Source organism: Motacilla alba, chromosome 20, assembly GCF_015832195.1.
Source record: "Motacilla alba alba isolate MOTALB_02 chromosome 20, Motacilla_alba_V1.0_pri, whole genome shotgun sequence".
In the NCBI taxonomy this organism is placed as follows: Eukaryota; Metazoa; Chordata; class Aves; order Passeriformes; family Motacillidae; genus Motacilla; species Motacilla alba.
In genome coordinates, this window is record NC_052035.1 from 8,126,962 (window position 1) to 8,154,768 (window position 27,807).

At 60.6% G+C, this 27,807-nt stretch overlaps 3 protein-coding genes across 4 annotated transcripts; 1 reads left to right on the forward strand and 2 right to left on the reverse strand.

Annotated features, from left to right (window-relative positions):
- Window positions 1-1,097: 1,097 nt before the first annotated feature.
- REM1 (RRAD and GEM like GTPase 1) lies at window positions 1,098-4,789 on the reverse strand. Its single transcript, XM_038159401.1, has 4 exons — window positions 4,312-4,789; window positions 4,082-4,164; window positions 2,869-3,073; window positions 1,098-2,717 (listed from the first exon to the last, which is right to left on the reverse strand). The coding sequence occupies exons 1-4, from the start codon at window positions 4,619-4,621 to the stop codon at window positions 2,440-2,442; spliced, it is 876 nt and encodes a 291-aa protein (XP_038015329.1). The 5' UTR covers window positions 4,622-4,789; the 3' UTR covers window positions 1,098-2,439.
- A 5,731-nt stretch (window positions 4,790-10,520) lies between these two features.
- Window positions 10,521-14,762, forward strand: SOX12 (SRY-box transcription factor 12). The gene is made up of 2 exons (XM_038158701.1): window positions 10,521-11,539; window positions 11,636-14,762. The coding sequence occupies exon 1, from the start codon at window positions 10,624-10,626 to the stop codon at window positions 11,521-11,523; it is 900 nt and encodes a 299-aa protein (XP_038014629.1). The 5' UTR covers window positions 10,521-10,623; the 3' UTR covers window positions 11,524-11,539; window positions 11,636-14,762.
- A 1,522-nt stretch (window positions 14,763-16,284) lies between these two features.
- On the reverse strand, window positions 16,285-27,550 carry TBC1D20 (TBC1 domain family member 20). 2 transcript variants are annotated; one of them, XM_038158695.1, is made up of 8 exons: window positions 27,374-27,550; window positions 24,937-25,122; window positions 23,744-23,827; window positions 22,080-22,266; window positions 21,192-21,293; window positions 20,156-20,297; window positions 18,731-18,918; window positions 16,285-18,597 (listed from the first exon to the last, which is right to left on the reverse strand). In XM_038158695.1, exons 1-8 carry the CDS (start codon window positions 27,414-27,416, stop codon window positions 18,333-18,335), a joined length of 1,197 nt encoding a protein of 398 aa, XP_038014623.1. In that variant the 5' UTR covers window positions 27,417-27,550; the 3' UTR covers window positions 16,285-18,332. The 2 variants fall into 2 exon arrangements, with proteins under 2 accessions (XP_038014623.1, XP_038014624.1); XM_038158696.1 differs by having other exon boundaries at window positions 18,333-18,597; window positions 23,744-23,824.
- Between the last annotated feature and the right edge of the window lie 257 nt (window positions 27,551-27,807).

Genomic DNA, 27,807 nt, shown 5'->3' on the forward strand with positions numbered 1-27,807 from the left:
TGCCCCCAGTTTAGATCCGAGCCACAGGCAGGAGACGGGAGCACAGCAGGGATTAAAACACAAGTCTTTATTTTTTTTTAATGTCTTTTAAATTTTATATTTTAAATAAAAGGAATCTATTTCAGGAGCAGGGTGATTCATAGTTCTGTGTTTCAGGCGGAGGGCAGATGGGAAGGCCTCCTGGGAGCCCCTCTCTGCGGGGTTGGCCTGCTGCCCGGGATGCTGCCCTGTCCCTGCAGCTGCTGTTCCCAGAGCGGAGCAGGATGGGCAGCAGAAGGCAGTGTGCCCACACACCCCCCTGCATCCCAGCCTGGCACAGCACAGCTCCTGACCCAGCACTGCCCCTTTCTGAGTCCCAGCCTGGCTTGGGAATCCTCACAAAGGGCAGCGTTGCTGTGCAGAGTGAGATGGGCGAGTCGGGGGCTGCTGTCCCACGGTGGCCACCGGGGCTGATGGCACCAGGGAGCCCATGGGGACGGGGGGAGACTGTGCTAGGGCTGGTGGCCACCCAGGGATGGATGGCATTGGGAGCGATGGCCACCCAGGGATAGACAGCACTGGAGGGGGCTGATGGCACTGGGATAGCCCGGGAGCACTCGTTGTGGAGCAGTGAGACCTGGCACCACCTTCCCCAGGAGTGGGCCCAGATGGGGGCCACAGGCAGTCCCTGGCCCCCTGCCAGCAGCTCCTCCTTCCACCCTCCCTCCTCCTTCCACCCTCTCTCCGTTTCCCAGCGCCTCACCGTGGCCCCCCTTGGCCTCTCCTCCCATCCTCCAGCACGGCCGCATTTTTCTGGGTTTGAGCTCATTCTTTCCACTCCCCTCTCCGCTGACTGCCAAGTTTCCATGCCGTGGCCCCCCTCCCCCGCCTCCTGCCACAGGGAAACACCAGCTGCAGCTGCGGGAGGGACCGGCGGCGGCCAGGAGCCCCTGTCCCCCGGGTGCAGCCCCCAGCCCCGGCAGGGCTGACGCTGTGTGAACCGCAGCACCGCTCCAGCAGCGCCAGGAACCGGCGCGCCGGGAGCTTCAGGGCAGAGCAGTAGGAGCAGAGCGGCAGCAACGCCACGGGCGAAGCAGCACGGAAAAAAAAAATCTGAGGGCAAAACTTGGGATTTGCACCTCTGGAGAGACTAGTTTCCCATAGGGACAGGGTGCTGGCCCATCCCGGTGTCCCATTTGTGCCAGCCACAGCCAGTGGTTCCCCACGGTCTGCCCACAGAGCGAGTGGAAACTCCCGACCTGAGCAGGAGGGCACTGCTGATCCTCCCTGGCATCGGGCCCGGGATGCTGAGCAGGTTCCCCCACGGTATCCCAGCTGCTGGATGGCAGCACAGCCTATAAACAACAGGCAAAGCCCACACAGCTCCAGCATCGCCTCCCTGGGTGCCCAGGGTCATTCCCTGCCTGCTGCAGCCGAGCACGTCCCTTCCTGGCCGTGCCATTCTGCCTGGTTCCTGCTCCCTGCCCCTCCCTGGGGCACCAGGAGCCACCAAGCACCCAGCTCCCGGCCCAGGCTGCGGCTCCCATGGTGCTCAGGGCTTTAAACCAGCAGCTGAGCAGAGCTCAGCCCTTCCCACAGGTGTTTCCAGAGCTGGGAAATGCAGGGGGCTTCCCAGGGGATGATGCTGGACCAGTGGGTGAAGAACTGGGGCCTCCACCGAGGGTGGCCAAAGGAAGCCCTGGACAGAGGCTCACCCTGTCCCAAGATACTCCAGCTAATGGAGGAGCCAGCCAAGGCCTGGCCAGAGCAGGGAGCAGATCCTCAGCTCTGGCACAGGCAAGGAACCCGGCTTCAATCTGACCACGTGGCTCTGGGATGTGGCTCCCCAGGGCAGGGACCCAGCAGAGAACAGCGCTTCCCTGATGTGGTTTATTCTGCAGATCAAGGGTTTCCCCAGCACACCAGTACAGAGAGAGCACAGGAACACTGGTGCCAGTGAGACGTGGCACAAAGCCCTGGCACAGCAGGGGCAGGGTGCCAGGTGATGCCGCTGGTGCTCCCCTGCCCCCTCTTCCCAGCCAGGCTCCAGGCTGTCCGAGGTGGACAATGCCACCGTACCCCTGCCAGTCCCTGCTGCCTGCGAAGGACAGCACTGCAAGTGGGACCTGCCACACTCCTGGTAGCCTCCAGCCCTGCTCTGGGGCACGGCCACCCCTCACCTCCGGCTCTGCAGGAGCAGCTGTGATCCAAAACCTCACCACTCCAAGTGCAGGTACCCATTCCATCCTCCACTCCATGGACCTGAGCCCACTTATCCCCTCTCCTGGAGGGGAGTGGCCGGATCCAGAGCACCTTTACATCCCTCAGCACCAGTGAAAACAGCTCCGCATGCTCAGCATCACTCCAGCCCCGTCTGAGCTCTTCGCAGAGCCACTGGCCACGCTGCTGGCAGAGAGCAGAGTCCCAGCCGGCGCGTGTGGAGGGACAGGACCGTGGCTCTCAGAGCACAGACAGGTCATGGCAGGACTTGGAACGGACCTTGAGGGCCACTTTGCTGCTGTTCCTGGCCACCAGCCTGTCGAGGAAGTGCCGGGCTCTGCTGGCAAGGCTCTCCTTGTGCTTCTGGCCGGGCGGGGGGTGCAGGTGGGACTTTTTGCCCCCTTGGCGCAGGCGGATCTGCCGCACCACCCCCTCAAAGAGCTCGGCCACGTTGTGCTGCAGAGCCGCCGACGTCTCAATGAACTTGCAGTCGAAGACGGCGGCGCAGGCCTGGCCCTCTGCAAGGGAAGGGCAGGGATGTGGGCACGGCCCCGCTGGCACCTCGGGTGCTGTGGGACGGGCACTGCCACACGCACAACAGCAGCTGCACGTCCAGGGACAAGGGGACAGATGTGGGGGAAGCAGCTGGGCGTGGAGCACCCTACTCACCTTCCTCGGACACCTCCCGGCAGCGCACCAGGTCGGTTTTGTTCCCCACCAGGATGATGGGGATGTCCTCGGCCTGGCGCGCGCGGCGCAGGTGGATGCGCAGCTCTGAGGCGCTCTCGAAGCTGTCCCGGTCGGTGACAGAGTACACGATGATGTAGGCATTCCCCACCTGCAGGCAGTGGCTGCGGCGCTGGCTCTCCTCACCCTGTCACCGCGTGAGGAACAAGATGTCACCAATCCGTGGCCATGACCACTTCCAGGGGACAGCAGAGCACCCTGGCACTGACGGGACCTGTCAGTGCACCCCACAGCCCCCACACAGTGGTGAGCAGGTGTGTTACCCTATTCATTAAATGCAGGTTAAAAGTTCTTGACTTTGAGGGGAGTGTTTGTGAGTTTTCCTCTCTATCAACAACAAACTGGAGCTGTGGGCTCAGCCTGGGGGAGGGTGGGGTGAGGGTGAATCCCCTGGGAATGCCCTGGGACAATGTGGTGGGTGCTGCACCCTGCATGATCCAGGCACTGCTGGGCAGTGTGGGAATAAGCCGTAGTGGAAAAAAAGGGGCCATTGTCAGGGTGTCACAGTGCTGAGGCACCTCTGGGCAGTGTGTGCCAAACACAGCTCAGTCCATGTGGGTGCTGCACCCCTGTCCACAGCCTGGGCGCTGACCCTGTCCCCACTGCCGGGGACTGACTGCCTGGAGGCACCTACAGGAATGCAGGGCCCTGGCAGGAAGGGAAGGAGGGAGGCATTTGGAGGGAGGCAGTGACAGCAGCACTGGTATTTCTGCCCAGGAGATACCTCATGTTCTGGGCATGAGGAATGCCCTATGCCAGGCTCTTGGGAGCACCGTTCTGTCCGTTAAAGTGTTCTGGCTGGTGATACTGACTCGTTGGATCCCTCAGCCCCATTCCCAAACCACTTCCATGCATTTTGAAGTGGGTTATCATATAAGAGCCCACACCAGTGAAAACACGGCGGGCAGCCTCCCATGCCCTGGGAGGGTGGGCACAGAGCTGTGCAGGGATGTGACCCCAGCCTGTCTTGTCCAGTGTGTATCCTGTGCTGCGAGGTGGTGAGCCCCAGAAAGGGGGGCAGGTTGCCCTTCAAAGTGCTCAGAGCCCCCAAGACAGCACTTGTGCCCATACAATGTGCCCTCCCCGGGCACATCCTGGCTCACCCAGCTCTCTCCAACACCCAGCCCCGCCGTACCCGCCGCTCTGACTCCCAGGTGTCCAGCACCAGCAGCGTGGTCTCCTCGCCATCCACGGTCAGCCTGCGCTCGTACGCGGCCCCTGCGGGACACCGGGCGAGCTCGGTCAGTGCCGCATTCCCAGCAGGGTCCCCGGCTCCTCCGCCTCGCACGCGGGTTTGTCCCATCACGGGGCCACGGGATGGCCCGCAGGTGACCCTGCAGCAGATCCCCTCCCCCGGACACCCACCTCCGTGCTGGTCCAGCAGGTCCCTCTCCTGGACGCCGGCGAAGAGGTTGACCAGGCTGGTCTTCCCCACGCCGGGGTCCCCCAGCAGCACCACTCGGTACCGGGGCTCCCTGAGCCTCGGGGAGCCCGAGGAGTCGGGGCAGCAGCTGCCGCGGGGCGCCCTGCCGCCCGGCTCGGAGGCGGTGTGGCCGAGCTGGGGGTGATAGGGCTCGCTCCGCGAAGTGGCCCCAGAGCCACCCGGCCGCGGGAGCGGGGTGCTGGCCCTCCGCCGCAGCGGGCTCCGGCTCCCGGGCTGCGTGTTCAGGGTCATCCCCGGCACCGAGGGCAGGGGGCCGTGGGGCGGGCGGGGCAGTGGGTATCGCCCCGAAGGGCACCCGCACCCGGCAGCCCCCGACCGCGCCGCTGCCGCTCCTGGAGCCGCTCCCGCTCCGAGCCGATGGCAACACGGGCACGACTTTCCCGGGACACCCGCACCGCCGTCCGTCTCGGGCTTTAAGCCCCGGGAGGTGGAGCCCCTCGCCGCTCCGATCCCTCCCCCGCCGGACACACCCCCGCCCGCGCTGGCCTCGGTCCGGCCCAGCCGCCCTGTCCCGGTCCCCGAGGTCCCCTCGGGGCTCGCGGTGCCGGGGAACGGCGAATTCCCCTGGGATCCGAATCTCGGTCACGGGGAGCAAGGGTTACATCGGGATGCTGCGGGATGCGCCACCGCGGGCGGGGGCTCCACCACGCTCCGGCCTGTGTGGAGCTCGTCAGCCCGGTTCCCGGCCCTGGTCTCGCCACCCCGGGCTCAGTTCCGCCAAGGAAGCAGCGAGCCGAGCCCGGTCCCGTCCTGCTGTGCCCGGGGGAAGATGTGTTTTTGCAGGAGCTGGAAGCCCGGAGCCCGGCTGTGCAGCTCTGTCTCCAAGATGCAGTTATTGAGTACCAGGCTGGGGCAGTGGCAGGAGCTGCTTTTATTTGAACCTGTCTGTAGATTCCGGACACTGGCAGCACTGTCCCAATGTGGGCACTGTTCTGACCCTACACTGGGTCACCAGTCCACCCACACTGGGATGTGCTGGCAGAGCCTCATGGCAGCGGGGCTGGTCCCAGGAGATCCCTCATGATCTGAGCACAGCCATGAGGAGGGCAGGAATGACAGTGACACCTTTATTGTGCCATCAAAGCACATCTGCAAATGCCCAAGGTGCTGAGCAGGACTGGGGGGAAGAAAGGCTGAAGGCAATGGAGTCAGCTTGGCACCTCATCCGATCCTGGCTGCTCCAGGCACTGGGCTGGCATCAGACGAGTGTCCCTCCTTGGTGGGGTTGCTGAGGACCACCTCGGTACCCAGCATGTACCTGAGAGAGAGGAGAGCCAGGAGGGGCAAAGCCCAGAGGGGAATAAGCCACTGTGCTTGGGCTGTTTGGGCATGAGGAGGAGCAGAAGCAGGAGCAGGGTGACTGCTCAGATGGACTGTGCTCAGAGGTGTCCCGTTCCCTGCATGGCAGTCCCGTCATCAGGGGGCACAATGTGGCTGGAGGGAAGCCTGCCTTGTGTCAGCTGTGCCACCCTCTCTATGTCCCCAGAGTCCTGCACTGGCTTTCAGTGGGGCCAGCCCAAATGCTTGTTGTGGGATCCAGGACCATGCAGGCAGCTAGGGGAAGAGGGAAACCCTTTGAAACCAGGTGAAGGTGGTGCCCAGCTCCTGTTTAATGTAAACCAGAGCCAAGGCTGACCCCCAGTAAACCCAGCAGTATTTTCTCATGCCTCACGGTCTGCCACAGTCACTGACCACTCTGCCAACCACCAAAAATCAGTTCCAGCCCAAGCCCTGCTCCACCGCCCTCAGACCACCCTCTGTATGGCAGGCTCAGCTCTTGCCAGCCTTCCCAGAGCAGCAGAGCCAGACACAACTCCCGGGCCTCTGAGAGGGAGAAGGAATGAATTCAGCTGCTCTTATTGTCAATCCTGAAAGACAAACAGAAGCAGAGAAAGCCCGCTGGAGCAGCCAGGTACATCTGCTTTCTCGCAGCGGGGACAAGTGCGGCAAGCTGGGCTTGCTCAGAGCTGCCTCATCCATCTCCGTCTCAGCAGAGGACAAACTGTGCATCCAGAGTGTCCCAGCATAGGGCTCAGACCTACCAGCAAAATCCACCCAGGGCCTCTGGAAACAGGAGGGTTTTTAAGGAGGGGAAGCTGAAATGCAGATGGGAATGGATACAAGGGGGGGGTTACAGCTCTTCTGGGCCCCACGCGCTGCCAGCAACATGCAGGGACCAGGGAGGGCCAGCACGAGCACTGTGCTCCTCTGCACCCTCACATTGCCAGGATGAGCCACTCGTGGCTGAATTTGCTCTTTCAAGTTGCAAGTCCGGTGTCTGGAAGCAAAGGGTTAATTAGCAAAACGAAGGGCTGGTGATGTCGTGTGAAAAGTTGCTGGGAGGTCAGTGGGAAAGGGCTGAGGATGGTGGAGAGGGCTCTGGCACAGGCTCCCGCCTGTCAGGGCGGGTAAGCACCAAATGCCTGACTTGTGATGTTACAGAAACTTTCCACTTGGGCCTTCCTGCTATTTTTAACTCTTCTCCCATCCACCCTCAGTAACCCCAGCCCCACCAGCTGCTGAGGCTAATTAATTCCCCGTTTTTATAATTTTTTTTTTTAACAGAAAAAAAATGAAGTTCCACTAATCTATCATGCAGCCACTCGCCTCCTCCCTCCTGACTGTTCCAGGCGTTTCTCCTCCTTCAGCTGTGCCTCCATAGCTACAGCCATACCTGTCTTCCAGCTAAAAACCAGACCCTGGTGCAGGAGATGCAGCCCCCCTTGACACAGCCACCACAGCTGCTCTGCTGGGCGAGTGTCTGCCCAACAGGGTGGTATTTTCATGAAAAACAAGCTCTGTGTGCAGCCAGGGGGCAGGAGCTGGGATACAGCAGGAAGGAATGATGCCATGAGCAGACCCCCCCTGAGCACAGGTTGCCGAGTGTCACAGGGCTCTCTCCCTCCTGGCAGGCTGGTGGGAAGATCATCCCCGCAGAGCAAATGGGATTCATTCTCAGAAAGGGAATTGTTTGACATTTATAAGATCAACACAGTGTCTTTAGCCGAGGATGGAAAGCAAAGGTAACATGACTGTATAGACTCATTTCGCAGTGATGTGAGCAACTAGCTTCCCAGATTATTTTCCATTGTTTTTTCTATTTCCTGGAGTTCTGCCCTCACTGTGTCCAGCCGGTTCTGACAGCAGGTCTGCACCGCTGCCTTCATCCTCTGCACAGGGAGAAATACAGTCACTGCTGATTCCTCAGAGCTGGGAAACGTCCCCTTGCACCAACCCTGACCTTACCCTCAGGCGCTGCTGCTGCTTGCACTGGCAGCACGGAGGAATCTGTCACCGTGCCTGGTGCCACTCCACTCAGGAGTGGCTCTGCCAAGCAGAGTGGTGCTCCAGCAGCCAGCTGGAGCCAGGGACAGTATGGAGGAATGGATTTAGCAGGCTGTTACAGGGGTGATACCGCTGCTGGTCTATGGAAACCCCTCCCGGCTCGCTCTTTTGTCCATTTGGCAGCTTCTGTGCCTCCCGGGACACCCCTACATCCCATTGATGGTCACCACCCTCTGCCCTCCGGGGACCCCCGGGCCCCATCGCCCTCCGGGAGCCCCTCTTCGCTGAGGCCTCTGGGGATGCCCCGTGTCCCCGTGACCCGAGCCGGTCCCCACGGCGACAGCGGCTGGGCTCGGGGCCGGGCGGGGCCCGAGTTCACGGGGACGGGCGGACGGGTCGCCCCCTGCCGGCTCCGCCCCGGCACCGCACCGGGACAGGATCACCGGGACGGGATCCACCGGGCGCGGTCTGCGTGTCCGGGATGGAAGCAGATGTGGCGGGACTGGTCCCGGGCTGCCTGAGGGGGGCCGGGGCCGGGAGGGAGCAGAGGAACGGCTGGCACGGAGAGCCTGGGTAGAGGCGGGCCCGGTGCACGGGACCAACGGGAATGGGCAGCCGCCTCCGGCCCCGCAGAGCTGCTCGACGGCACGGGCGTTCCGTGCTAATGCGCAGCCAGCCGGTCCCGCCGGCGCGGTGGCAGCGAACACCGGAGGTGTGTGGAGGGGCCGAACAGGTGCTCCGTGCCCGGGCCGTGCGGGTGACCCGTGCCGGGCATGGCCTCCGGCTATACCGAGCGGGAGCGGCTCGGGGAGGCAAAGCCGCGGTGGAGAACTGTGCGGTGTTCCCCGCCCAGCGCGGCTCCGGGACGGCGTGGGCAGCTCCCGGGGCTGCGGGCTGGGCGGGCGGGAGGGCAGGCCCCGGTGTCCCGGCTGGCCGCAATGTCGGCGCAGCCGGCAGGGTCGGGACAGGCCACAGCTCCCGTTCAGACCGCAGGACAGTGACAGCCCGCGGTGGCCGGTGAGCGGCGGTGGCCGGTGAGCGGCGGTGCCGGGTGAGCGGCGGTGCCCGCTGAGCGGCGGTGCCCGGTGAGCGGCGGTGCCGGGCGGGCCGGGCGGGTCGGGCGGTGCCGGGCGGGTCGGGCGCGGCCCCGCGCGCTCCCTGTCGCCACAGCAACTGCCGGCGGCGGCGCAGCCAATGGGCGCGGCCCCCGGCGGGCCCGCGCGCGGCGGCGGCAGCCAATGGGCGCGGCCCCCGGCGGGCAGCCCGCGGTCTCCGGGGCAACAGCGCCGCCGCCGCTGCCCCATTGGTGCCGCCCAGCGGAGGGGGGCGGGGTCTGCCCGGGAGGGGCGTGGCCCCACCCGCGGCACCGGGGAGCCGCGTGTCCGCCTCGTGGGCTGCGCGTTCCCCGCCCGCCGCTCCCGTCCCCGCCGGGGGCCGACCCACGGGGAGACACCGCTGGAATGGGTGGCGGGGACACGTTCACGACGGCGTCGGTGTTGCCACAACGCGTGGCGCCGAGCGGTGCAAGCCGTAGTGAGCGGCCCGGGGACTGTTCCGGGACGGGGCTCTGCCCGCATGACCGGGAGCAGTGGGTGTCCCGGGAGCCGGGTGGGTCGGCAGCGCAGGGTTCAAGCGCAGCATTCCGGGGTGATACTCGGTGTTCCGGCCGGTCAGACCCGTGCACAGGCTCCCGGCGAACCGCGAGGGGTGTGGGTGCTCCCGAGGGTGTGGATGTCAGGGTCACCGGGGACATCGGGGTGCCTAAACCGGGGGAGCAGCCGGTTACTGGCAGGAGCTGGAGCATCCTCGGGTGGGTGCCTGAGGGCACGGGGAGGTACCGGCGTACCGGGATGCCTGTCTGAATGTACCAGGTGTCACCGTGGGTTCTGTGCCGCTCGGGTCGGGGTTCTGGGGGCTGCCGGGTTGCCGTGGGGGCGGCATCGGGGGATCGGTGTGCCGGGTTACCAGGGGCTAGCGGGGTGTGCCGTGTCTAGCGGGGGGGTACCGGGAGCACCGGGGAGTACGGGGGTACCGGGGCGTGCCGGGTAGCCGGGCGGTACCGGGGGTACCGGGGCGTGCCGCCTGCCATTCTCTCCAGCAACCCCTCTCGGCGGGCGCCCATTGGCTGAGCGGGATCTGCCCCCCGCCCCGCGGCCAATGGGCGGCGGGGGGCGGGGCCGCCCATTGACAGACCCGGCGCGGCGGTGTTTACCGGGGGCGGCGGGGGCGGGGCGGCCGTGTCTATAAGAGCGGCACCGGGGGGCGTGCGGCTCCCGGGCTGCCCGCACCGCCCCCGCGCACCCCCGACCCGCACCTGGACCCGCCGCAACCGCCCTACACCATTCCCCACCGAAGCATCTGCCGACTGAACCGGGGAGGCATCACCGGGGCGGCCGGGAGAGGAGCAACCCCGGGGCGGAGCCCTCACGGCGTGCAGCATCCCCGAGCCGCTACAGAGCATCCCGGAACATCCTCGAACCGGCGCCGAACATCCCCGGGTTGGTGTGGAGCGTCCACGAGACGGTACAGAGCATCCCGGAGCATCCTCAGACCGGTACCGAGCATCCTCGAGGTGCTATCGAGCATCCTCAGACCGGTACCGAGCATCCTCGAGGTGCTACAGAGCATTCCGGAGCATCCTCGGACCGGTGCAGAACATTCCGGGACGGGACCGCTGCAGAGCATCTCCGAGCCGGAGACCACCGGGCCATCCCGGGGCCCTTCCGGAGCATCTCCGCGGCCGCCGCCCCGGCGGAGCCGGCCCCGCCGTGCGCCCCCGGGCCCCGTCGCGGCCGCCTGCGCCCCGCCCCGCCGCCGCCCGCTCCGCACAATGGGGGCGGCGCGGTGCGGCGCGTAGCGGCGGGCGGGGAGGCGGCGGCGGGCAGGGAGGCGACGGCGGGAGGGGAGGAGGAAGAGGCGGAGGCGGCGGCGGGATACCCGGCTCCGGGATGGTGCAGCGCGGCCCGCGGGGCCGGGGCGCGGAGGCTCGGCGGGAGCCCTGCGCCCCACTGCCCGCCCGTGACACCGAGCCCGCCTGGTGCAAGACGCCGAGCGGGCACATCAAGCGGCCCATGAACGCCTTCATGGTGTGGTCCCAGCACGAGCGCCGCAAGATCATGGACCAGTGGCCCGACATGCACAACGCCGAGATCTCCAAGCGCCTGGGCCGGCGCTGGCAGCTCCTCCACGACTCCGAGAAGATTCCCTTTGTCAGGGAGGCCGAGCGCCTGCGCCTCAAGCACATGGCTGACTACCCCGACTACAAGTACCGGCCTCGGAAAAAGGGCAAGGTGGGCACCGGAGCAGCCCGCCCGCGGCTCCCAGTGAAGATCAAGCCCTCCGTGTTGGGCCGTGTCTCTGCCAGCCGCAGGCAGCCCGCCAAGCTGCCCGCCGGCCCCGACACCCCGCAGGAGCCCGCACCAGAGGTGCCCGCTGAGGACAGCCCTGTGGTGCCTGGCACGGCTGCCTGGCACTCGGCACCCGACGGGGAGCAGAGCCCCCAGGAGCCCCCTGCACCCCTGAGCCCTACCACACCCTGCCCGGAGCCAGGGAGCTCCCCAGAGAGCGGGTCCCCCTCTCCCATGTCGGCTGGGTCCCCTCCCTCTTCCTTCAGCTCCTCTGACGAGGAGCTGGAGGAGGAGCTGCTGGGGATCATGCCCGGGCGAGCGCCTGCCAGTGCCACCTGTGGTGCCCTGGACTGGTCCGTCTTCGACAAGGACCACGACCTCTACCCGCGGGGAGGCTCCTCGCACTTCGAGTTCCCGGACTATTGCACGCCCGAGGTGACGGAGATGATAGCAGGGGACTGGCTCATGTCCAGCATCTCAGACTTGGTCTTTACCTACTGAGTCCCACGCTCTGCAGGTAACACTCATTTTTATTTTCACCCGCAATCAGGTCATATCAAAAAACAACCCAGGAAAAAAAACAAACAAACCGAAACCAGCTGTTTACATGCAGGAATCAGGTATTTTGCCTTGAAGCTGCTGGAAGGCAGAGCCCCTGCTCCCCCCACCCCCTGGCACACACCCATTCTCCATCCGTCTGTCTGTCCGGCTCTCGCCTCGTGCCCGCAGGACGCACGGCCGCCCGCTGCGGTTACTTGCCCGTGACACGCATCTCGTCGGGTTTTCATTGTCACCCTCGGCCGCTTTCCCCCACGGCCCCGGCACTGACAGCCATGGCTGCTCCCGGCCGCTCCCATCTGTGCCAGCACCGTGTGCCCTCCTGCTCTCCAGGAAGCAGGAGCATCCACGCCACCCCAGCTCTCGGTGCCCACCCCACCTTCCCCATCCCTTGGAGAATGGCTGATTCCGTTTGGTTTTTGACCGCATTGAACGCGTGGCTTCAATTTTCTCCTCTTCCTCTTTGCAGCCCTTGGGGAGGGATGCCGAGCCGTGCCAAACTGTCCCTTCCCAACTCGCTGTTTTGTGAGGGGTCTCTGGTTTGGGGGTTCAGTGTCCCACAGCAGCGACTCCTTCCCTGCGGCGTGTGCTCCCCGCCACCGGCTTTGGGAAGAGTGAAGTTGCACACACGTGACGAGCACGTGGGCGCGGGTGGCTGTGTTGTTTCTCTCGCCAGGCAGTTGTGCAGGGAAAACTGTGCCACGGAGGGAGCCCCTGTCCGGAGCCACCCCAAAATTGCATGGGGACCAGCCCTTCACTAAGCAGCCAGCCCTCATTTTAACCTCGGAGCCTGTGCCCGTGCAGGACCTGCTGTGGGCTGGCTGCCCTTGGCCGGTGGAGCCGGGTGTGACCGTGTCCAGCCGTGGCACGTGGCGCTGCTGGGATGGCAGGGAGCAGCATGGAGGGGCAGGGTGGCAGCGAAGGGCAGCTGTGGGAATTCTGCCTTAAGCAACCACCCAAATTGGTCCAAGAGCAGCTGCAGCCAGTGCTGGTGGGCGTGTGGGGTGTGGGTGATGCTCTGGCGCAGGGCTCCTCCACACAGCACTGCGCTGGGCTCCGCTGCCGGCCATGCCAAGAGCAGGGACGTGCCGGCAGGGAAGATGCTGCTGCAGCGGCTCCTCCAGCTGGGATTTTCTTTGCTTTTCCTAATGGCTCCTTCCTGCGACAGCCGCCTCCTCCCACTGCCGGGAGCACGTGGCTGCAGTGCTGGTTCGGCAGCTGCCGCAGGCTGTGGCTGGGGGGGCAGGGGCTGCGCTCTGGTACAGCTGTGCTGGGTGGGGACCCCCCACATCCCTGGGGACGTGGTCGTGGTTTGGGCTGGCGGCGTCTGCAAGAGCTGTACTTGGCTCGGCAGCAACCGCTGCTAAAGCAGCCCCTGCAGTCCCCCATGACCCCGATTCCCCAGGGACTCTGGATTTGTGGGGGCCCCTCGGATCCTTCCCTGCCAGTGGGGTGCTGGCAGCAGCAGAGCACCCGCTGCTTGGAGCTCTGCCTCCCTGTTTTGGGGCTGCCGGTTCCCCCAGTCACAGGCCAGCCCGTGCCTGCCCCTTGCTGTCAGGCTGGACTGAGTCCAGGGAAAGGACATTCCCCCCCCTCCCTTGTCCTGGCATCCCCTGAGGGTGCCTCGGAGTAGGTGCCTGGCCCTGCTGCTGGAGCTGCTGGTGGCCCTGGCTCAGCCGTGGGGATAGGCACTGCAGCGCAGGGAGAGGTGTGTCCCCGGGCCCTTTGCAGGGATGCTTGATGTCCCCCCAGCCCAGTCCCTGGGGCCCCCTCGAGGCCCCCCGCGATGGTCAACCATCAGCAGTGTAGATGTGTCGGTGTGTAGCGGTAGCTGTGCGTGTGTGTTGGCATTAGCCACGGTGTTTCGGTAGCCCCGTGCGGGTGCCAGCCTGCGGAGCCAGGCGGGCATCGCGCATCAGACACGTGTTCCCTGGATAGAGCGCGTCCTCTTCTCTGCGTCCCCTCCCTCCCCGGCCGTCCCCCACCGGATCCAGTCCCGCCCCCAAAGGTGGAAAAGCCAAATAAGCGCCGGGACAGCCGTGATTCTGGCAGCCTGCTCCCGCCTCACCGCCGCCTCGGGGGGACTTTGCCTTCCCACCCCCGGGCAGCCCCACTCCAGGAGCATCTGAAGCCGCCTCCCCTGTGAGCGCCGGCTTTGGGGTTCCCGTGGGGTACGGCGGCCCCAGAGCTTTCTAACACACACGGATCTCACCCAGCACCTCGGTGCCTTCTTGGGGTGCACAGCCACCCCGTGCTGTGGCCAGGGCTTCTCAGGGAGGGCGCTGAGGCTGACAGTCACCTGCCCTCCATCCCTGTCCACGGGGAAGCCAAAGCCCCCAGGTACCAGCAAGGCCTGAGGCCACACTGAGGGTCTCTCATCACACGTGTGCTTTGCTGACCCTGCAGCTCAGGGCTCAGCTTCCGTTCCTAGGGGGGACACGGGTCCCAGTAGTCCCCTATGTGCTGTGCATCACCCTTGAGCCAGGGTGATCCCTCCGCAGACTGTCAGGCGAAATATTTCCTCAGGAGCAGGTTCTGGGTCGGTGCCAGAACCGGAGCCAGTGCCGGGGTCTCCTGCCCTGGCCGCAAGCACAACATCATCCGCTTTGTCCCCGTCCTCACCCCTGTCCCCCTCCTCGAGTCTCGCCGGGTGTGTTCGTCAGGGAGAACCGTCGTGGACAGTGGTGGATTTTCTGTGCCGTGTGGTTGTAGTGCTTAGAGACCCCCCCAGCGTGCGGCCCCCTCCCGCTGCGCCCCCGCTGCCCGGTGCTGGCTGGCATGCGTGTGCGAGCGTGTGTGCGTGCGCGTGCGACATCCCGTCATCACTCCAGACAAAGCGAATAATAATAATAGTAATAATAAATAATAAAAATAAACCAAACCTCTCTCAGGAAGCAGCTGCCCTGGCGGTGGCCGAGTGGGCCGGGGGTCCCCGGAGCTGGCGGGGCCCCGGCGCAGCCTGCGGACGGGCGCCAGCGCTCGGGGTCACCTTTGTAGTGTTGTGTTAGTGAAGGGTCCCTGTGTCTGTTATCTTGGAGAAACAGGATTTTAGCCGAGGGGCAGTGACGACCCCGTCTGGGTTTGTCTTGGGGGTGTGACATGGCTGGCCCTTGCTCTGCAGAACCTCGGCTAACAATGATCCTGACTGTTGTGATTATGGAATAAAGTGTGTTGGTCTGCTCTCCACGGCTCTGGTTCCTTCTGTTCTGCCTCTCTCCTCCCAGGGGAATTTGGGATACCCAGGGCTATGTGAGGTCTCCAGGGAGCGTGGGATTCCCAATGGCCAGCATCCAGCTCCCAGGCACAGCAGTTCCCACCTTGAGCCCCGGTTCCTACGGGCTCTCCTGCAGCAGGGAGGTTCACCCTCATCAGTCAGGGTGGGCTGGGCGTCCCCGGGCGCGGTGTGAGCATGTGCGCGTATGTGCTGTGCCTGTGCAGCCCCCGCCTCACCCGTGTGTGTGCGGGCAATCCCGGCGCCGCCCCCGACTCCGTTCAGCCGGGGGAGGCGACCGAGGGTAATCGCGGGGGGGGGGGGGGGGAACGGGAGAGGGAGGGAAGCGGGGGTGCTAATCCAGACCCACAGGGGGGCCCTGGGGGGGCCACGGGGTCACGCGCCACTTGCATCACACCCAGACCCCCGCCCCCAGTCTCCCGCAGCTGTTGCCACGGCAACAAGAGGAGCCCAGAGCATCCCCGGGTACCGCCAGCCCCTCCTGCTGCCCCGGCGCTGCTGGGGACGGGGCTGTCCCCGAGGGAGGGAGAAGTGCAGGGGTTGCCCATGCCACGCTGACCCCCCAAGTCTGCAGGCTGCACCCACGGGACAGCCCCAGCACCGCCCGGGGCCTGGGCGGTACCACAGGGGCAGCGATGTTCCAGCGTGGTGTCACTGCAGCCCCCGGCCATGGGATTCCACTCTGCGCAGGGGCGCTGCTGGGAGCAGGGAGGAGCATGGGGCAGCCACAGTCAGAGCTCACTGGCCATCACCACTGCCCCCACCGCTTTGGTAAGGTCAGGGCCACACGGGGCTCTTGTCTGGTGTCCAACATGGCCCACACAGGCACACGCACACATTGCCACTGGCTTGGCTCTGAGTCACATGAGGCAGTGACCTCTTGGCTACCCCAAAGGTGCCACATACCTCCTGCCACCACTCCTCCCTCCCTTCTGCTGCCCAAAGGGTGTTCCTCCCAAAGGGCTTCAAGCACTGTTGAGAAAATGGCTCCTGAAGAAGCCACAGGCAATTAAAATCAGCCAACAGGGCTGCCAGCCTCGATCCATCCAGACAAAACCGCTTCCAGCCTGGCCAAGGCGGCTGCATCACCCCAGCGGAGCGGAGCGTGCCCTGGGAACTGGGCACCATGCCCGGGATCTCCTCCTGCAGCCGGGCACCCGGCCTGGGGCGCAGGGCAGCCGGGCAGGTCAGGCTATTTCCAGCCCCACGCTGCTGATGGGGGGGACACCCCGGAGAGCCAGCAGCACACACAAGGCCTGGCACTGGCCCAGAGGGAGGCGGATGGATGGAGAACAGTGACTGACCGGGGCACTCACACACCCTTTGGCTCTGCTCCTGCTCCTCTTCCCGCGGGGCTGCTGGGTGTGAGGCCACACTGAGCTGGCCTGGCCACCGCAGGGAAGGTGCCAGTTTTGGGCCCCAGGGTGCCACAAGAGCAGATCTGGCAGCCCTGGTCTGCGGCGGGCAGGAAGTGTGTTTAGTAACTGTTTATTTTACAGTTTTAGGGCTTGTAGAAATCTGCATTTACAGGGGGTGTTTAAGTCTTTGTACAGAGTAACTGAAGCACCCTGGTCTCCTCCCAGGCCCTTCTCCCCCAGCTGGGGACAACACAAGAACTAAAGTGCATAATGGCCAGGGAATGGAGGGGCTGCAGGGGCTCCTCCCGGGGGGCTCCAGCCATCCCCTCCTTCAGCGTGGTGTACAGAGCAGCCCTGGGCCCTCCAGCAGCATTCCCAGGTCACCACACTCTCCTGCACCAATGGTTTCTAAAGTGCTAAGGGACCCAGCCCCCAGTCCTGCTCTGCTGAATGGGCTCTGCCTTCAGCCACACTGGGAGGAGCCCCCTGAGCAGCCCCAGGTCTCTCCAAGGCCACCGGGGCACCATTGAGGAGAGGAGGGAACAGGTCTTGCTGCCTGCCTGGACAAGGGCAGCTTCACTCACTCCACATTTCACCCGCAGAGGCAAAGGGAACTCCTGCTCAGAGCTTCATGGGAACACAAGTCAGGAATGACAACTGCCCACCTGCCCTCTGCCCAGCAAGGCACATCCCTTCCATGAGCAAGGGCCAATGGGGCAAACCAGAACACACCCAGGGCGGTTATGGACCAAGAAGGGTGGGAGAGGGGGGTGCTGAGCTTAGCAGGGCATGAGTTTTCCTCTCTATCCCCAAATCCCTTCAACCAACACCTCCTTTTCAGGTGTGCAGCCCCTGGGCATGGCACAGATGGCTTTGGGCACAACAGAGCAATGATGGGGCAGCGGGAGGGAGCTGTGAGGGACAGGTAAGGACACTTGAGGGAGATTTAGCAGCTTGGGGGAGAGGTAGAGGCATAGAGTGTCTATTGGCTCTGTCTCAGTGAGACACTGAGTTGTCTAGAAGGATTTGCTGCTTAGCTTGGAGGGCAGGGAGCACTGGGACTGCCAATGGAACTGGTGGAGAGATGGGAGCTATGCAGGGGTCAGGGGGGCCTTTCTGGGAAACCTCTCGTGTTATTTCCAGAGGTGATGCTGAAGCCTCATCAGCTCGTGGGGGAGGTTTTTGTCACACTTCCTAGTACAACAACTTCTATCCTGTGCAAGTGTTTCCCTTCGGAAACAGCCTTTCTCCATGTGGGCATGTTAGTGTTCACTTCCAGAGCTATTAAAGGAGTCTGCAATGGTGTTTACAATGGCACTAAGACTTGTGGTAATGTAGCCTGGCACATGACAGTACACACCTTCATCAGGGTGGCTGCACTCACGCTCACTCCACTGACCCCAGGTATGGTCATGGTACTGCCAGCACAGCAGTGGCAGTGCCTGAGAGCTGAGGGGAGCTAAGGTCTGCTCCTGGCTCCTACAAACAGATCAGGCTGCAAAGATGGGGAAGCAAAAAGAGCCAGGGAGTGTTACACACTGAAGAGAAGCTCACAGCACTGTGCTGGCTGGGGTGTGGGAATGGTTTGGCTCTGCTCAGAGGGTGCCCAGAGGACAGGGAAGAGCTGGAGCACAAAGCTGAAGGCAGATTGTGGGGCACACTGGAGCAATGAAGAGCTAAAGGGCTGCTCTGTTCCTCAGGAGGAATGCAATGCCCTCCACCTTCACACATGCCAACACCCAGAACAAACCCTGTTGGACACTCCTCCAGGAGAAGATCTGCTCTCACTCCCACTAGTTTTCCCCAATGGAGAATACAGCATCATTTGGGCACAGCCCACACACAGCTCTCCTTCTGTACAGTCACCTGAGCACAGCCTGAATAGCCAAATTTGTCCATACCTCTGGTTCCTCAGGAGACAGCAGGAGTGCCTGTCTGCTCACCCTTGCACAGGGAGAGGGGAACAAGGTGAGCATGGTGTGGGGAACCGTCCCGCTGGGCTGCTTCCCTCAGTCTCTGTCACAAAGGCCAAAAGCGTTACTGGACGCAGTAAGAATAAAAAATAATCTTCAGACAGGTCGTTTCTGGACACGTCCTTCATCACACATCAGCCCTTCCTGCTGGGGGTGGATGCAGTGACAGCAAAGGCCCTTCCTCCAGCTTCAGGGGAAAATCTGCAGCTGAAACTTGGGTGCCCACTCCAGGGCGCTCTTCACCATGGCCAGGGCAGCTGCCACCGTCAGCCCCATCACTGCCAGCTTGACAAAGCGGTTGGTCCGGGGCTTTGTCAAGATGGATTTTGTCCTGTCCTCCCCTCGGAGCCGCTCCTCCCCTCGGAGCCGCTCTCTGAAGCGCTGCCTCAACACAGTGTCCGGTCTCTGCTGCACTGATGCCAACTCAAAGTCCTTAAAAGTGGAAGCTGCAGTTCTGCAAGAGAAGGAACAGGTCAAGGAGTGTCCCCCACTCACCCCTGGGAGCAGCCTCCGGTCAGGAAGATCTCCGCAGGGAGGCAAGACCTGGCAAGGGGAGGGAGGGAACACGTGGGCTGCCCAGCACTCACCGTTCCGCCTGAGCTGCCTGAGCTGCCTCCTTGGTGAGCTCGGAAGGTGGGAACTGGACAAAAAGGTCCCCGGCTTTGCTGATCAGAGACTCATAAGGAAGGTCCTGTGGGATCTGGGACAGGAGGTGGTGGACAGAGGCCATGTCACACTCACAGTCCAGAACTTCCTGCTTCCGGTGCAGCACGATCTGCAGAGGAGTGAGAGGAGGACAGACAAGTGAAGGAATCCATAAAATCAGAGGGTTTAGGGAAAGCTGCAAGAGGCAGGCCTCAGAGACAGCAGAGCTGTGATTAGAGCTCAGCAGTAGCCATGAGATAGGTCAGCAGAAAAATGATGTAAGAAGTTGAAAAGTAAGGACAAATAGAACAATGGTCTGTGTATTAATGCTGGTCTGGAATAACTCCCTAAGCTGCAGAAAAGTCTATCTAGTGAGATATTAGGAAGTTTTAAGCTTAATGATGGAGCTCTGTGCATTGTGTTTGAAGGCTTACAAGCAGGTATTGCATTTGAAATAAGCAAGCATTGTTTTAACCAAAGGTACGTGTGCTTATAGTGATTGGATGGAACTACTGTCAATGTGCTTTTGCTTTGTGAGATTGGTCAAAAAACTTTTAAAGTAAGTTGTAACATTGAGTTCTTTGTCTGCTGCCCGGGATGTGAGCTGATGGCATCTTCCCATTGTCATAACCATGTAATGAGACTGCTGCTGGAAAATCAAACAGCTCAAAGCACGTTCCTAGCAGTCCTGTCCTGTTTGTGATTTGTACAGAGACCCCGGCCGGTGATAACAAGGAAATGGGGACAACTCCTTGGCAGATGCTGGCACTTGTTTCAGAGCCAGAGGAAAAAACCTCTTTACTTCCAGCTGAAAGACCTTCTTCAAGAGGACACACTGCAGTGAAGCATTCATTGGGAAGAGAAATGCCAAACCCCTTCTGAGACTCTGAGGCCATGGGAAGCCTTTTCCAGGGTACTGAGGTCTGTCTGCTGAGCAGAGCCTGCTATTGGCAGGCTGGAGATGGGGGCAGAACCTCAGCAGGGTTTGACTTCATGACCTGTCTCTGCTATAGGAGGATGTGCAGGATGGATGCACAGAGCAGGGCTGTCCCCAGCCAGCCAGGCATCCCAGTACATGACCAGAAGCAGGACCAGCACATAAGAGGAAACAAAAACACTGTGTCATGCTGCCTCCACAGCACTGAACTGGTAAAGCCTGCACATTTGGACACCCTCAGGCTGCCCTGAGCTTCCCTGGATCCCACCTGCCCTTTACCATCACCAAGGACATCACTGACCATATCTGCAGAGCAGGGTACAGCTGGGGACAGCACCAGCACTGGGTTTGCCAGCCTCCCTCTGCAGCCCCAAACCCCTACCACCTCAGAGAAACGCAGTTAATCCCTGACCATTCCATCAATACCTACCACAGCTGCAAAATAAATGGGCATCAGCGGGTGGCAGGCCAGGAAGAAGTCATATAATCGCACAACGTGCCGGAAGTCAGATAAAACGTGGCCAAACCAGGTGATCAGCCAGCTGAGAGCAAAGATGGTTCCCACCTCCGCACTACACAGAGAAAGAGCCATTAGGTCAGCCTGGAAACAGGGATGAAATGCTCCCAAACCAGCCCTGTGCTGCCCAGCCATGCCTGGGGAAATAGAGCTGGCTGTCAGTGGAGCACTGCATCCACCCAGAGCAGGAACTGCACCTCTGACAGAAAAAACTGTTTATCCCCTGTGCCACCCCCTGCGGCAAAGTGCTGCCACTACTTGTGTCACATCCAGTGGGGGCCACAGCAGAGGCCAAACGCTGCTTTCAGGAGACCCTGAATGTGTCATGTATCATGGCACTGTCTGGCTTGCCTGAGGGCAACTGAACTCCTGAAGCACAGACTGATGTTTGGGTTCCTTCCTACCCTGAGGGCTTACTAATTCTGGGAGTTTGCAATCAGGGTTGGTACCCAAAGATATTCTGTCTGTGAAAAAAAACCACACACCTGCCCAAAAAAGGGCTCTGAACTGACTCTTCCCATTCACCTTCCTGCTTCAGATTTGATCTGCCCACACACACCTGTGTATCCCCAATGCAAAACCTGGTAATTATCCCCAGAACTAACAACAAACTGCAGCAAGGTCCCACCAGGCACAAGTGGTCACACGAAGCATTGTAGCATTTGTGCAACACTGTCCCCAAATCCCCAGCCCTACCAATACAGACTGCAGACAAATGGGCTGAAGAGGGTACCATGTAAAACCTCTCCAGACAGGCATCACAGGTTTGAGCCGACTCAGAAATGAGTGCCACATGCCTTTGGGGTGTCACCATCAGCTGTGGGACAGCTGTTGACTCCCTGAGGAAGCCACTGTGGTGCTGGGGATGTGCAGGTGAAAATGGTCCTGTGAACAGTAACCTGAGACTGGCAGGGGAGAGCCAGGGGGCTCTAAGGGAACATTTGCATACCTCTGCATGAAGTCATGCACCTCAGGGTTCACCTGGTCTATGATGGGCATCAGGTAATTTAAAATGTGCTTGGTATTATCCATCGTTGGGTCCATAAAATCCCTGAGGAAAGATTTAAAAGAAGCTTTGTCAAGCAACAACGTCAGCGAGCTCTCCCTCTAGGGAGGCAGCAGAAGTGAAGTACATGCAATAAACAGCCTTGCTGGCAGAGTGGCCCCCAACCCCAAGGAATTCTGTCCCTTTGGAGCAGCCTCCTTCCAGCTTGTCTGGGACACACAGGGCTGACCTGCACACAGAACCTGCCCAGACCATCACGCTGCTGTCAGCTGACACTTCTTATTTTGCTGCAGTACACACAAGAACTGTAAAGCCTTTCCAGTACCCAAAATCTGACTCCTGCCTGGGAGAGGAGAGATAATCCCTCCAAACCAACTCTCCAGCTGGAAGCTTGCTCTTATTTCAGTGCACAAACAGGAAAGACTCTTCATGTGGGCTACAGGACACTGGTAGTGCAGACCATGCTGCCCAGGGCTATGCAAGGACAAGTGGAAGGCAGGAGCTGAGCCAGCCCACAGGACCTGGAGAGGCCCTGACAGCCACACAACCATGGATAATGCACGTGCCTTGGCTCTTCCAACTCCAGGAGATGCTACAAATTAACTGACAGCCTTCAATTATCCCTTCCCCAGGGCACAGCTCCCTGCAAAGCCAAGTGCTGTTGTGCGGTCAGGCTGCTCTCAATCGCCCTCTGGGTACAGGCATGACAGGCAGCTGCTTTAACCCGAGGCTCTGCCTTCCCAGCTCCCCTTCCAGGCCAGCTTTACCTGCCCAGGTGTCCCCACAGCCTGAGGACAGGGGACAGTTGGCTCCTCTCCTCCCACCGAGTACCTGAGATGATGCGTTGAGAGCTTCTCCACCAGTGCAGTGGCCAGCCTGTCCCCCACCACCAGCAGGAAGGTGATCACGATGTCGTGGTACCCCTGGTAGTAGTGCAGCTGGGGGTTGCGCTTGAGGACGTGGAGGATGATATCAATGAGCTCCTCCTGCAGTCCTTCCCTCTGCTCATCTGGCATCCCTGTGGGAACAGCAGAGGTGGCAGGGCTGTGTCACCTACCAGTGCCTGCTGCAGCAGCAAGGGCGACTGTGGTGTGCAAGGAGAGCACCTGTGCATTTACTAACCTGCCTGATCCCAAGGGGTGTGATGCATAAGGGGAGTGTGGTTAAACTGGCAGAGAAAAACTATCCAAAGCCCTAATGCTGTCTCCCAAAATCCTGCAGGAGCAGGGGAATCTGGCCAGGTGCTGAGAGGTTTAATCTTTAGATCTGCAGAACCCTTATCTACAAGGAAGCCACTGTGGAGGACGGGAACAGGGTTTACAGTTGTTTGCATGGTGCTGCTGTGAAGAGAGAATTGTTCTACACATCCAGCACAGATGAGGATGTTTTAGTAATTTTTAATTTCCCAGGAGCTCTAGAAAAAAATTCAACAGGACCCATTTTCACAGAAACTATGCCAACTGCATCAGACTGCGAGGCCTCCACCAGCACAACTTTCTATCAGTCCCCTGCTAACAGCACATGTTTAGGGACAGGATGTCACAGGGAAAACATTGTTCCTGCCCTGCACAGCTGCAGCCAGTTTCTGGCAGCCTTTGTCAACAGATAAAACACCCAAAGGCCAAGCAGAGAGTGCCAGCAGAGATCCTGCAATGACAAAGTTCTCCTTTTCCTCTGCTTCACTAATGTGGCTAAAAATAGGCAGGAGGCTGCCATTCAAGGGCAAAAAAATCCGTAGGAGCAGAGTCTCCAGGAATCAGGCCTGCACACAGCATCCATGCCTGCAAGAATCAGAGTGAATCAAGTGTTTATACAAAATAAAAGTGGCAGAAGTGGGAGGCAGATTCTGGCCAGAAATAACGACTGCTCTGCACAGAGAGCTGCTGGATTTAGCATTTTATAAATAACACAAGGCACCAGGCACCCATCAGAACTAAACAACTGCAAAACCATTTTGCTTCTAAATCTTTTAAGTTCTGTTAAATTTGGTGCAAGAACCTGATTTTGAGACTTTTATACCAGGGGTTGTTCTAAGCACAGACAAACCTGCCTTCCCTGCCCCTGAGCTGGACCATGGACTAAAATAAACCAAAGCAAATGGCATGTTTCTCAAGCTTTCCATCTGTCCTAATCTCAACAGGTCATGGTGCACAAGATCCATCCAGGATCCGTCCTCTCTCTGCTGCAACTGTCTGCCAATAGCAGCCTCCTGGCAGAGGGGCGCAGCGGGGCAGGGGAAGTGGAATCTTGGAAAAGCCACATCAAAAACCATCTGTGCAGAGACAGCTGAAGGAAACTGACGGCTGCAGAAGGGCTTCACTGCGAGAAGCAGCTGCTGGGAGCTCGCATGGAAAAGGTTTTCCAGAAGTCAGGCCCTTGGAGTAATAATGGAGTGTCACCTTCTGCAGCCTCCCAGGGAGGTGGGAGCCAGGAGGAGCCCATGGCATTGCTGTTGCCCCTGCAGAGTGGAGTGGGGAGAGCAGAACCCCCCTCACCTGGTGGGAAGCGGCGCAGGGATCGCCGCACATCCAGTAACACTTGCTGGTAATCCTTACTGTCCTCTCGCAGCTCCTTCCCTGCTGAGACAAAGAGGAACTGGATTAACATGAAGCACTGCAATGGTACTGGGAAAAGAGTGAGGTGAGGGAGCTGGGAAGATCTCTGCTGAAGGTGGACATGAAGCTGCACACACCCTCTACTCCACTGTGTATTCCTTTTTTCATGTCACACCTCAGTCCTGTCCCTGCACTTTCACTGCCACTAACAGCAAATGAGACAATTATTTCTTTAGACAACACAAGTTAAAATGCTTCAACTGGCAGCAGCACTCCCAGAAACATCTCTGCTACACAGTTTTGCTGTGCAATTCAAAGTGTACTCAGCAGCAGCACTGGAGGAGTGCTGTGGAGACCATAAAGAATCATTTATAAAATAGAAACAATTCGGAGGAAAATCTCACCCAGGGTTAGCTAAGACAGTTAAAACAGAAAAGTTCCGTGAGCCAGCAAATTCCTTCTATGTGATCATATGAAGTTAAACGTTGTCTTCCAGCAGCTCTGGTCACCTCACATCACCCTAATGCCACCCGGCTCAGGATTGAGGTGGGGGCATGCACGTTTCCAAACAACCACAGAATCAGGAACAACAACAAAATCTGTCCCAGGTGACTCTAAAGCTACAGGACCCAGAGCTCCTGCATTGCTAAGGTTTAAAACCGTGTGGGTACTTCACCAGGAAGGTTGTTGTCCCTGTGCCTGCTCTGACCAAAAAACCACGTGAGCTTCACACAACAAACTGCTGCCTGGGAGAAACACATGGGGAGAATTTTGGCCACACCAGGGCTCAGCACAGCCGCCTCTTCACGGGAGCAAAACAAATCCAGTCTGATTCTTTCTGCTGCAGGTGAACTTACATATGTCAGCTAATGCTCAGGGCCACGCTGACTGCATCCACAATGAACTGATTCCATGACTATCACTAAAGAAAACAACAAATGTTGTTTTTAGAAGCCATGTATTGTTTACATACAACACAGTATTGGTGCTGCAGCGAGTCCCCTTTGTACACGAGCTTAGTGGGAAATGCAACACACACAGGGAAAAGGCAGGTCAGAAAGCATGTCCCTCCTCTAGGGACAAAGTTCACTGAGCCGTTCCTCCCAAGCAGCCGAGTCCAGGCTGTTGCATACCTGGAAGAGGGGGCAGGTCGTCTGTGTTAACACTGAGCAGCTTTGGCCACACTTTGCAGCGGATCTCGTCCGTGAGCAGCCCGCCCTCGCTGATCGCCATCCGCCTCAGCATTGCCACGTCGATGGGGTCACTGTTCAGAGCCTGGTAAATCTTTGCCAGTTTTCTTTTCCTCTTAGCATCAAAGTCTGCAAAAGGTCACAGAGACATGAGCTGACAGGCAGTGACAGCACACGGTGGGGGCTAGCAATAGCCACTCAAAGCGATGTCACACACACACACAAGGGAGATGACACAGGACAGCCACCACACTGTCAGGACAGGGATGGCTCTGGTGGGGACCCCTCCAGCTGAGTGTCCCCATTTCTGCAGGCTCAGCATTGGGAGCACCTCAAAGGCACTCTCGCTACTTCCCTGTCCTGGGGGTCTCACTGTGGGAGGCAAATGCTGCTCCTCCTGACACCGGAGCCACCACCAGTGCCCAGATGGAGACCTGGGCTCCTGTCCTTCCCAACAGGTCACGGCTCCATACAGGATCAAGACAGCCCTGCAAAGCCATCCTGAAACTCTGCTCTCTGATGCAGCTGCCAGCTCAGATGTCAAGCGTTTCCTAAGACCAAGACTTAGGAAAGTGTTTAAAAAAAGGTTAGGAAAGTGTTCCCAAAACTGTGTTCCTACCGACTCCCAGGTGCAGCCGTCCTAGGAAGAAGCCTGAGTATTTCCAGTGACAGCAACAGACACAAGAAAGGACATAATTATACCAGAGTTAAAGAATCATAAGCACATTGACTTGTCCTACAACAAACACAAACCTGCCAGCCATCAGTACACACACAGCTCAGCCAGCAGAAAGTAATCCCCACCGTTTTGAGGAGCACAGGAACTCGGGGCAGGGAGGGAAGGAGTAACACATAAAGCACACAGTGCTCGGGTTAGACACACTTACAGGACACCAGAGCGCTTCCCAGGGAGCGGAGAAGGGACACTACTTCACACCACATGGTGGAATTTGTCACCGCTGCCTCATGTGAGGAAAGAGAGAAGCAGCCGAGAGCCACTTGATATCCCACACTGGAGGAGTTCCCAGTAAGGAGGCTTTGCTGAGCAGCTGCGGGACTGGAGTGCAGGATGAGGCCACAAACACTGCCTTTCCCTAAAGGCTTTTCCCACAGATGCAACAACTCTTAGGATCTGAACAGGATTCGTTCTGCAAGGGACGTGTCCGAATAGGATTTGGGGTGGGAGGAATGAAAAGGATTCCGATGGAGAAACAGCTGTCTCCCAAGGCCAAGCCCTCCCGGCAGAGACAGGGGAGCTCGTTCCTCTGCCCACGTGGCACCTCAGCCACTGCCCCGGCCCTGTTCCTGCGAGCTCCTGGCTGGAAGTGCAGCTCTCAGCGAGGTCTGAAGGGAGCCGGCAGGTCGGCAGGCTGTTCACACACACGGACGCTAAGTAGGTCGAGCAGTGGATGCTGTTCCTTCTCAAAGACCCTTTTAAAACACTTCTTGGATCAAAACAAGCTGTAACAACCTACGACAGAGCTTCAGCTCCCTCCAAATTCCAAGATCCTGGTAACGTTAAATCTCCTATCGCTCACACAGCAACTACTAGTTTCTTTAACTTCCTTTCCGGCCCCTTGTGCAAGCAGAGTTATTTGCACAACAGAAGCCAGCTCTGCTCAGCCGGTTCCCTATTCCCAGCCAGTTCCCTACCGGCTGTTCCTGATCCCCTGCCACACGCACACACTGGGCTGTCACATACCGATGCCTGGGGAAGGAGGAGACAAAGCCTGCGGGAGAAAGAACTGTTCACACACAAAGAACTTAAGGAGTAGTGGGAAGGAAGAAGCACATCTTGCGGGCTCCTCCTCTCAAACTTACTAATAAAGACCGCAATATTTACACTTTTCAAACACTCAGGGGACAACAGCTGCGAGTATTACCAAAACCAGTGCATTGCAAAAAATGTTTTATGCAACCACAAGACCTTAACTCGCAGCAGGGTCACCCTAGGAAGAAGAGACACAAACGCGAGGTGAGGGCGGTCTAAAACCCAGATGAGTCCGTCGGTGGCTCTGCACCGCTGCAGGCTCCGGGCACCGCCACACGGCCTCGCCAGCTCTGGCCAGCCCGGCGCTGCCGCAGAGCCCCTCGGTCACTGCCGGGGACCGCCCTGGGGCATCAACCGCGCCCGGCTGCTTCCCGTCCGCCCGAGCCCGCGGCGGCCGCACAGCCGCGGGCCGGGCCGGACCCTTCGCTCGGTCCCGGGACCCCCGGGACCCCCGGCTCCCCCGGCCGCTCCCGCCGGGGCGGCTCCGAGCGCAGCGCCGGCCCCGCCCCGCCGCCAGGGGTCGCCGCCGCGCCCGCAGGGGGCGCTCCAGCCCCCGCCCCCTCAGCGGAACCCCCGCCCCCCGCCCGCCGGGCCCGGTCCAGCCCGTACCGTGGCCGCCGACGCCGTTGCGCGGCGGGCTCTGCTGGCCCATGTTCCCGGGCGCTGCGGCGCATTCCGGACCGGACCGGGCCGGGGCTCCGCGCTCCCCGCGCCGTCCGGTCCCGTCCCGCTCCCCCCGCCCCCCCGCCCGCCGGCGCGCGGGCGGGACGTCACGGCGCCGCAGTGCGCAGGCGCGGCGCCGCCAGGCGGGTCGCACGGGCGGAGGCAGCCGCGCATGCGCGAGCGGGGGCGCGCGGCCCGGCTGTGCCCGGCCCGACCGCGCGTCAGGGGCTGCTCAAAACCAACGAAAACCGACAAAAACCAACAAAAACCAAAAAAACCGAACCCCAGCCCTCCCCCATGGCCGCCGCACGGGTCACTCCCAGCGCTGCCGGGGCCAACACACCCACAATGGTGCTGCACGTGGGGGCTGCTGCCACCAC